An 11331-nucleotide genomic window follows, 5' to 3' on the forward strand; every position below is an offset into this window, starting at 1 on the left:
ATATAATTTACAATAGTATTTCGTCACAAAAAATAATAATATCAGTAGTGTAACATTTCCTGAAAATTTACGGGTGTCCCCCGTGGTTTATTGTGCCTGTTACATTACTTACGTAATTACAACCATGATGACATAGATCCAGAATTATTATCTGAAATATTTCTATCAGCTTTCGTATTAAAAATCTTTGACAACATAATCTACAATAACTAAAACATTTATACTTAGTTTTTGCATTTTTCCGAATGTTGATATTTTTTAAAAATGAGAAAAAAGTTTCTCAGAAACTCTGTCTTGTTCAATTCTCCGTCTTATTTGAAATTTTTACATAGATATTAAAACTTATTAACATATACTAAAACTTATTTTTTTATTAAGAAATAGTACAACAAATGCACATACAACAAAATTGAATAAGTTAAATATTTTAAACTTTAAATTTAAAAAATATATTTTACTTCAGATCTAAAAAGATTTAAAAGAAGAAAAAAAAATTGGAATATGTACCAAGACAATAATTAAAAAAAAAAAGCTATTGATTTAATGAATTATAAGAAAATATCCCTTCCCTTAAATTGTGGGAAGTAATGTAAATGTAAATTATGACATGCAAAGATTCTGCTACTTCATAACTTGACAAAAATCGATAAACCATTTCAGACAAGAATTATTTTTATTTTACTCTAATATTTTTTTTTTTTTTTTTACATTTCTTAAGTAATGTTTATTCTACTCTGCTTTCTAGCTATTAATTATATTGAGTCGCTGAGAGGAGCGTAACCTTAAACAGTCGCCAAGAGCACAAGTTGTAAATATTTAAGTTGTTTATTTCTAACCTCGGTTGACGCCATTTCTTCTTTATTTATCGCGCTGTGCCATCGTAATTTGTCTCACTCCACTTTCTGTCAGCTCATCCTTCGTGGGTTGAATGAAATTGTAAATTCCCCTTCCCTCGTCTTCTGCTTGAGTTCAACGTTTGTCCTTCAGAATTCTTTTCTTACTGGCACCTTCTTGATCATTGCTGTGATACATTATACCGAAGGAGTATTAACGTATCTTATGTTTAATATAAAAATGTTTCTTAGTTCAGCTATGTTATATTTATGTACTCGAAATTATACTCCCCAATTATTACTTCCTCTTGTTTATTGTCACTCACGGTACATAAATAGTTTTTCTTTTACTGTTTGACTTTCAACTCATTTCTTAGGCTGCTTGCTCTAATTTTACAATTGGCTCACCTATTGTGTTAAAAGACCTTATCACAACGTTCTCGCATACGCTGATATCTGAATAGTTATATTAAATGTATTATCCCAACTGGATTCTCGTATGGTCTCGTAAAGCGAGATTACACATTCGGACCGCCGGTCCATCACATTGGACAATACCTTTTAGATGGGCACACGATAATTTGTTTCACGTAGGAACGCATCTTCTTTTCATGCAGATTGAAAATATGCATTGCCTTAGGTCATACGTGCATGCAATGTTGTTGCTAGCTTAGTCGAGAATTGGTTCCAACATAAGTAAATTGAAGAACACTTATATCCATCCTATATATTTTATTCATATAACATAATGTAAATTATTGACGATATAAAAAAATTGTATTTAGGATTTTAGGATTTAAAATTAAATTTATATGTATAAATTTGCTACAAATTCTTAACAACTTGTTTTGTTATTTTTTTTACTATAGTCAAACAAAGTTAGTTTATCTAATAATGTATTATAAATTTATATATTTTATCTAAGTAGTTCAGGGGTCTCTAAATATATTATTTTTCTTACTTACAATAAAGAATATTAAATGACTAAGTTTAACATCTTCATACTATATTCATATATTTTTACTTTATTTCTTCTAATCCAATTTTCTTTACCCGAATATGACTTTCCTTGTATAAAGAATCATTAAGACCACTTGAAGTTTTAAAAACCGAAAAAAATAAAAAAGTATGTTTATCGCGAACAAATTTTTAACGATAATTTGAAATTGAGAGTTATTTTAATGAGTTCATCGAATTATTATTTTTTGTATAAACGTTATCTCTCGAGAGTTATTCATTCCCCTTCGAAATAATTTTAAAGGCTTCGACGGTAAAATTCACTCCGGTATATATTGGAATCATTACTGGAAATAAAAATAATTTTATTTGTTTTGTTTTTTAAATAATGGCGTTCTCTAAAAGTTTATAACGTTTACAACAGTCAAAGAGAATATTGAATTTTCCATTTTTGTTATAATTGGTCGTTGTGGTTCCCGAGGAACTGGCAAATTTTTTTCTACACTGATTACGAATGGAACTAGGTTAATTCACCCTAGTGGATATAAATGAGTTCTCATCTAAATAAAAAATTTGCATACCTTTTTGTCCTTAATTTTGAAAACAATTTCGTTTTCGTTGTTATATGAATATATGCAATTATATTGGATTATATAATGATTTATTATTATTATTATTATTATTATTGGATTATATTATTATGGATGATATTATATATCATATTATTGCAAGAAGATATTTGATTGTAGGAATATAGTCCGGATGACGGTCAATAAAGGTATCAAAATAGTAAAATAAAACTATTTATTGTTCACCAACATACCAAAATGTATGCTTCAGAAGTGGAAAAAATTGTGAAATTATTGGTAATCACATGTTTTAACTACGTTAGATAAAGGTGAATATCTTTTTTCTCGTTGCCAAATTAATTGTTTTATAGTCTCACTGGGTTTTGAAAAATTAATTTTGAATTTTTTATCTTTTTATTTGTATTCTTTTTTGTACATTACATTATTAATATTAAAGATAGTTGACCGTATGAAGTAGATTGTTGGAGGATAGTCCGAGTGGCGGTCAATAAATGTATCAAAATAGTAAAACAGAAATATTTATTGTAAACCAGCATTTCGCCCCACTTCGTCAGGGCCAAATGAAAAAAACAAGATACTAACATTATAAAATTGATTGAACATTAAAACAATTGTTATGTTAATAAATTATATAACAAAGAAATAATAATGATAATATAAGGAAGTATAAATGTAGGTGGTTTTTGTTTTGTATAGTTTAGACTTTAAATTAAAGTATGGAAAACATTTTTATATTATCAACCTTTTGTTTTTAATCTTTAATTAATATGCTGGTTGATTGATAGTTTATTGTTTAATGTGACTCCTAAGTATTTCACGGATTAGGTAAGTGCTATAGCTGTATCATTTAAAAATCTTGAAGGGAGATAGATATAAGTAGTTTTGTGAAAATTATGGTTTTGTCTCCTATTTTTTTTTTTTTTTTTTTTTTTTTGTGCGGATCTTAGGATTTTTACACAGCGTATCTCTGTCGGGCATTCGAGCGGGCAAGTCGTAATAAATTAATAAAACAACACTGAATAATAATTGGCATAAATGAGAGAGCTGTTGAACCGAATGAGACATCTGTATGGCCATAATGGATGATAATTGCAGCAGCTGAGAAAAGTTAAATGGGATTTCCTGGGGGACAATTGTGGGAAGAGGTGGGACAGGATTGGGATCATGCGAAGGGGGTTCGCCCCTTCCTCTCTGGTCTATATTTGTTGTTGTTGTTTTTTGTCGGTATTTTTTGTCTATTGCGTGAGTCATCTCCGGCTGCTTCTTTTACACTGCCATCTTCATTAAATCCTCAATGACTCGTTCCGTTATGCTGGCAGTTTTTAATCGGTGGAGTGATGCCAATCAAAAGGGAAGAAGAAATTAAAAGAAGGTTGTAAATTGAGGATAGAATTCTGTTTGACGCATACAAAAAAAAAAAAAAAATTAACCTTATTAGAATTATACTGAATAGTTTATCGAAAAATTTAATTGTAATTTCTAAGACTAAAAATTATTAAAGTAAACAATGAATAGTCTATTTCCAAAAATTGGTAAAATACTTAATTTTATTTCCGTAAGATTTATATTAGCATATTTGAAGTTTTCTATCAAAAGTCAATATATCCACTTTTAGTAAGTTACCATTTTGTTTTTATTATTATTTTAAGGCACCAACCACTTCAGGGTCATTATTCCCTTGATTTCCGAATTAAAATGTATAACTATTGAAAAATTGGAACTTGTTGCAAAATTTCATTAAATTTTATAGTAAAGTTTTGAATTATTGATTAAGTCGAAAAGTTACTATTTAAAATTATTATCGGATCATCTCATATTGATATGTCAAATCTTATTTTAAATGTTTATTCGTAACACCTGTATGACATGGAAAAATTAAAATTTGTAGGATTTTATTTTGTCAAAAACAAACCTTACTTATCAGAAGTGCGAATATTAGTTTTTTATACAAATTAATATGTCGGATTTTTTCTCATTTGTTGAAAATTTCTTTATTTGTATTAAAAGAATTCTAAAAGCAGACCACAGTGAAAAAACGCGGTATATCGATTTCTTTTTTTAGAAAAATTTTTATGAACAGTTTCTGATAGATTTTTTGGTGGCGGAAACGATGGTTAAGCCACAACCTTGAACAAAGAGCTTAAATGGCTAAAAATTGCTTTTAAATTTTAATTGATGAATTCTATTAGATTCCAAGATAACCCTAGTTCTCTAGAATAGTAATGAAAATGTTAAATCCATTGTTTTTCTCCGTTATCTTCAAATAATAATTATCTTACATAAATAATTCAATTTAATTTTTTTATCATAATTATTTCTATAAATAAAATATAACCTCTTTAAATTTTTAAAAAGCATGAGAACTGAAAATCAGTGTTTATAAAACGAATGGTAATGATATTAATTATTGAAAAAAATTCAATCTACTTTTAATTCAAGAGGGTTCTTATTTTTTTGGAGGGAAGGGGGGAGATTTGAGTATGAAGTACATTGTGGTCACTATGATAATTTTTTGTCTATTAAAAAAATAAATGAATTTAATAATTAAAGTTTAGTTTTAGTATATATTTTAGCAAAATATAATATATATGCGTTTGTGCGTAAGTATGTTTTAAAATAAATAAAAAGTGAAAAAAATAAAGGTATGAACATTTTTAATGCAAAATTTACAAGCTATTGACTGGTTTGAAGAAAGTGATGTTTGTAATCAATGTTATTTTTAAATTATTTAATTTAATTTATTTTTTTGTCATTTTCTTTACTTTACATTCAAGGGTTCACGCAACTATAACACCGGGTTGACTGAACCTCTACTCATACTTCAGCCTTTTGGAAATAATTATTATAGATTACTGCGATCTAATTTAGATACAGTTTAAAGAATAATATTGAATGCCAAATTGAATTGAATTGGTCAGCAATCAACATATTGCTAAAGGTTAACTTTTAAAAAAAAAAATTAGAACAAAATCTAATACGAACCAAAAGTATTTATCGAATTGTAAGTGTATTTTAAAAACCATAACTAATAATTTAGCTGATGTTTAACCTATGTTAAAATATGTATATGTATGTTAAAAACCAACTTAAAATTTATCGAATTTACATTTTGAATTTTAGAATCAATAACTGCAGTATTGTATTTCTTGGTTTGTAAATTATGGCGAACAATATTTTTTTAAAATTTGTGTATTAACCATTTATTTTATCTAAGAGTTTAATAAAACATCAGGAATAAATCCGTTTTAATCTGGCTATAAATTGTCTTGTTAAAAATGATTATGGAAGAGTACTGATGATAAATTATTATATATCCACGTAAAGGTTTTTTTTTTATCATTAAAGTAAAATTTATTTCATTTTGGTTAAGTATTATTTAAGATTTCTTAATTATTAAACATATCTTATATGTAATCTAGCAAATTTTATTTGATTTCTTATCAACATATTTTCTTTCAATGAATAATAATAAAATTTAAAAACATATAACATTATTATGCCGATTATGCCTAAAAAATCAAATCCTCTGTGATAATTTACATTTTTTTTTTTTATGCCTCGTTACAGATTAATTTGAAGTAATTGAAGGTAAATAATATATGTTTGTTGAAAATGATGATTTTCCTAGAATAGGTATACGCTGTTATTGCAAAATTATTTTCTCTGATCGTCAAAATGAAATTATAATTCATATTGTCACTTAATTTTCTCGAAAGTTACATTACCAATTTACTTATCCGTGAAAGAGTTCATGATTTATTTGGGAGTAAATTTAAAGGTCTTGTTTCTAATTTGGGTAATGAAGAGTTTGTCTAGTCTCATTATTTATTTCTCGTGACTATTAATTTTGTTGTCTCCAATTCTCTGATTTAATGAGCTAGTTGTTCGAAAATTCTGCTACTTTATCACAATTATGATTGGTGTTGAAGTTATTTTATAATTTTTAAATATATATTTATAAATAAAAAGATGTAACCTGAGCCCTGTTTCATAATAAAGTACTAACTAATACTATTAGTCTTGTAGATTTATCTTAATTCAATTACACAGACTTGTACAATAGTAAATTGTACTTTAGTATTTTTTAATTCCTGTAATATCACTAATAGTCATCCTTATCATGAAAAAAATAAGTATTAATATTATTACCACACTAGTTTCTACAATTATACTATTAGCTTTCATTATGAAACAGGGCCCTGATGACATTTATATTTCTTATTACTTTTTATAAATATATATATATATATATATACCCACACACTTAGCGGCGGTCATAAAATTTATATTTATGTATATAAATTATGATTCTTCTAATACTCACTTTCCATCCATCCAATTCTTCACGTTCTCACGATCGCCTTCTGCACCCGTTGTATCAGGAGCCCAAGGATGTCGAACGCTGAAGTCACGACCAGAGGTATGCGGTATAAAGTAATCCTTACTGATATCAGGTAACATCTCAGGTACTGAGCCGACCTGAAGGCATGCGGACGGTGGAAAAAAAATTCCCTTTTTGTAAGATCCAATCCAGGATCTTGATCCTCTCTATCTAAGGTAACTTGTTCCCGGTCCTTGGCAGGATATTCCTCCTGGATCATCTTCTTACAGGAAGATCCTCGTGTCGGTGTATCTATTAGCAGTATAATTTATTTTGTCTTCATCTATAGGTACATTACTATAGCATGGTGAGAGTCTAGAAGTAATTTTGTAGTATTATGCAACAATTCTTTATTCTTTTTTTTTTTTATTATGGATGCCGATTTAATTGAAGCAGATAATTTCAAACTTTGCTTTTTTTCAATTGATCATGTTGTACTTTAGCTACGTTACATTTTAAGTAGGTCTTTTTGCCATTTAGAATAGAAGGGAAACCCAAGTCTTAATGTAACAAAACCCAAGATAATACAGTTTGTTGACGCGGCACATTGGCTTTGTACCGACGAAATTATAGATTTGTTGGAAGTTAACTATTATTAATTTTTATTTAATTAAATAAAAATAATTAAAAATATTAGAGAATTTTACGAATAAATAAAATGGAAAAATAGAGACAGTAACGAAACAGAAAAAAACCGAGACTACCCGAACTCACCCGATTGGTGTTATATGTTTACAGTTACATTATATTATGTTAAAGTGTTTTATTCTTGGTAGAAAAAAGTTAATATTTGCTATTTCACCCCCAAGAACCCTTTATATATATTTTTATAGCGCCAAAAAAAAAAAAGATTTTGTTCAAAATTTTCCTCCATTCTAGTTTTCGATTTATTTAATTTATTTATTTTAAATCACAAAAAAATAGTGATAACTTAAATACAAGTCTACAAATCCACTCTAAACTTGAATATATAAGTAGGGTGGTTAGTGAAAGTAGTGTGATGGACTTAGCATCCAAAACTGTTCTGAAAGTCCTCTGAGTAGACACACCGTGTATTTTTTATTTACTAGACTTCGAGCTTCGATATTTTGTATAGTTAAGTAAAATTGAATTTTTAAAAATCATCTTTAAAACATGATTCCACGGTGTAAATTATATATATATTTTTTTAATTACTTTTGTTTCCATATGTGTGTTTGTAATTTGAATTTATTTTTATAACATTAAATGGCGAATCCATAAAATGTGTAATTTGGATATTTTTAGTTAGGTGTTTGATTTTATCTTAATGATTCATTTTTCTTTACTTGACACTTTTTTAGTAATTTATTCAAGATCTTTTTTTTTTTAATTTGTATCATTATATTCAGAACGAACCGTTCGGTTTTTTTTATTATTTCTTACAGAATATAATTTATTAGGGATGGATCTAAAGGATACATCTTCGTAGTCCATGCTTGCAAGTCGTTTGTTGTTTTTCTCAACCCGTCGGGTGTAGAGTTTAAACTAAAACGAAACTTTTTATCAGACATCAGAGCTCTGGAAGACGTGCAATAACAGAAATAGGAGCACTCCGAGGGGAGATCTTATTAAAGATATTTATTCCGCGGGGAGGGATCTCGCAACGCCCTTCTTTTACACGGCTGGTTGGCTCCACGCCATTGCCTGGGGTAATTTGTGTATTAAATATTTTTTATCTAGTATTTTCCCATCCGATGTCTTATTTTTTTTTTTCTCCTAACTGCTATTTTTATTCCACAGTTAGTTTTTTCTTTCGAACATTTGAAAGTTTTGTTTGACACAAACAAGAAAAAGAACTTACTACCTTTTACTAAACGAGACAGCTTACTTATTTTTTATCATAACTATGAATAGATATTGTACTGACTTATACATTGTAACCTCAGTTGATATGCCCTATAATTAAGCAATTTATTCAGGCGCAGAAAAAAAACTATTTATATACTACATCTATAACATAAATTATGTAAGTTCGCTTAATCCAATCTAATCTGCTAATATGATCGGCATGAAATGCTTTAAAAAAAAACATTCGTATTTACAAAACTGGAGCTATTTTGTTATGATTTTTTATTTTATTAATATTACAATGCATCTAATACTATTATTAATTATTATTATTTATTATTCAGGAACTAACAGTGACAGACGATACGGTGCTTGAGGACCACAACGAAGATCCCTGCCTAGTGCAGATGAGGCTCATTGGTGATGGAGGTGAAATAAGTTATTTATTTTATTGTTTATTCATTATTTAAATAATCTGAATTGAATAAAAATTAGTATCTGTAATAAAATCCACCTTCTATTACCTTACTATTTATAGAGCTTTTTTTTTTTTTTACGATTCATTATTTTTATTGATTTAAATTGTCTAGAGAAATTATTTGATGCGGTAATAGGATTTATTTTGATAGCATTGTATTTCAATCCTCATGGATCTATGCGTCATTTTATTACCATCCTTATGTTTATTGCAACTATTGATAAATTGAAAAGAATAAATTTATATGTTGTTTATAACAATTGATGTATTCATTTAATTGTAGAACTTTTTATTTTATTTTTTTAAATTGCTAATATTTTTTACGATAGTTTATAAAATCACTAGATACAATCGTTTTGTTGTATTGATGATATAAAATGCAAACATTTTATTTCGTGTCGTTTTAACACAAAATTGTTTTGTTGAATCTTACCTTTTCAAATTTTCCTGAAATTTGAAAAAAAAGAAAAAAAAAAAAAGGAATTTTTACTAAACTGTATTTACTCGTTTATAAATTAAAATTGTAAATTTCTCAAAAAACGCTCCAAAAGTGTGAAAAGAAAATTGTGTGATTTCTGTTGGAGCTTTTCCTCTTTTTGCTATAAATCTGGGAAAGGATTCATTTAAAAGCATTTTCAGGCACATTCCTATGATATGCAGAACTGTATATTTTAAGTGAGGCATCTGACAAAACCTAATTTAAAATAAACTTATTTTAAAACTACCTATTTTTAATTTTTCTAATTTATTCCATGAATAGGTAATATTGTAAATAACAGGACTAAATATAATTTTTGGATGATGAGTGCTTCATTCAATTTAAAACTTCACTTCCATCAAAATTCAACTCAGTATTATTGTTAGTTATTATAATAATGCTAATATTCAGATTTTAATAATAATAAACAATACTATTTCGTTTTTCATAAAATAATTTTAGGGAAAATGAATCAATAATAATAATTATATTAATTTAGGAGTTATTATTAATTATATTTTTTTGAAAATTAATACTTGATTAACAGAAATAACTGCTTGCCTATTATAATAAGCTATATATGATGTTATTTTATCTTTGATTCAAGCTTCTTATATCTTTAATTACTCATTGTCTGACTACAAAATTCAGGTATGAACTTCTTTTAAATCTATCCAATGGTGAATAATTACTAAAATCGACTATGTTATTAATTCCATCGAAAAATTAGCTTATAAAAATATATTCATATAAAATGTTTGATAATTTCTTATTTGTTACTGGCAATGAGTGTGTATTCTCAAACGCAATAACTTTTTGTCATTTGAGTTATATAAGTTATAACATTAAAACATGTTATTGCTATTACATTAGAGATATTAAAAACGAAAAAACAACTACAAAAAAATCAAATGCTCTTATGACAAGAAATAAAAGTTAGTTAGAAAGGCCATCCTTCCCAGCCAGACCCGTCCCACTAGGGCCTCCAGAGAGCGAAGGTTCTATATCACTTTTGAAATATGTGCTTAAAACGGAAAGATGACTTTAAGATAATTTAATCTAGTAATATTGTAAAACGGCGTGAATTATTTGTACTGTATAAAAAATGATTCTCAACTATAACTACGTTTACATAATAGTATAAATTGAGTGCTGTATACACTTATAATCTAGCAAAAGGTCTTTATTTATGGTCTTAAATTGTTTGTTAAATAATTCTAGAATTTCGAAAATTCCTTTCTCTCCCCCCTTAAAACTGTATAAAAGGGTGAACGATAAAGTATTAAAAAGAGACATAAAGTGAATTTATGTAGGAAGTTGCCCGCCGGGCGAACTAACGAGTGGGTTGCATTACTGAGGCCCCTCTTTTCATCAAATAGTAAGAAGTTAATATCCAGCCCCCCATTTTTGAATTTCAAATCCAGCGTATTATCTCCTAAGTAGACTGTTCCTAGAAACCTTGTATCTACGTCGGTGATTTCGATATTCAGATCATCAACAAACAAAACAAAATTGTTAATGAAGAGGCTTTTGTGTTAAATATTTTAAGGTGAAAGATATAAAAGTATAATTGATTAAAAAAAAAAAAAAATCGACTTGGGTATGATTTAGCCTTGAATTGAAAATTTTTGAACATTGATACGACAAAGTATCCTTCATAATGGCCTAAGGGCCTGAACGTTTTAGATTAAGATTAAAATAAACTTTATAAATTTTTATTATTTTCATTTGATGAAATAAAAGATGTTCGCATTATAAAGAATAATAAATAAAACTTTTAGAAATGTCTTTTCAAATTTCTTATC

At 27.3% G+C, this 11331-nt stretch overlaps 1 protein-coding gene across 1 annotated transcript in view; it reads left to right on the forward strand.

Moving 5' to 3' along the window:
* The window catches only part of Kdm3 (Lysine demethylase 3), a 497450-nt gene that overhangs the window by 129934 nt on the left and 356185 nt on the right, over positions 1-11331 (forward strand). The window contains exon 5 of the mRNA XM_014418050.3: positions 8915-8999. Within this exon, the coding sequence (XP_014273536.1) occupies positions 8915-8999 (85 nt within the window). The remainder of the gene's footprint in view (positions 1-8914; positions 9000-11331) is intronic.

The sequence above is a fragment of the Halyomorpha halys genome, unplaced genomic scaffold, assembly GCF_000696795.3.
Source record: "Halyomorpha halys isolate HHAL.00 unplaced genomic scaffold, Hhal_1.1 Scaffold12.1, whole genome shotgun sequence".
Classification (NCBI taxonomy): domain Eukaryota; kingdom Metazoa; phylum Arthropoda; class Insecta; order Hemiptera; family Pentatomidae; genus Halyomorpha; species Halyomorpha halys.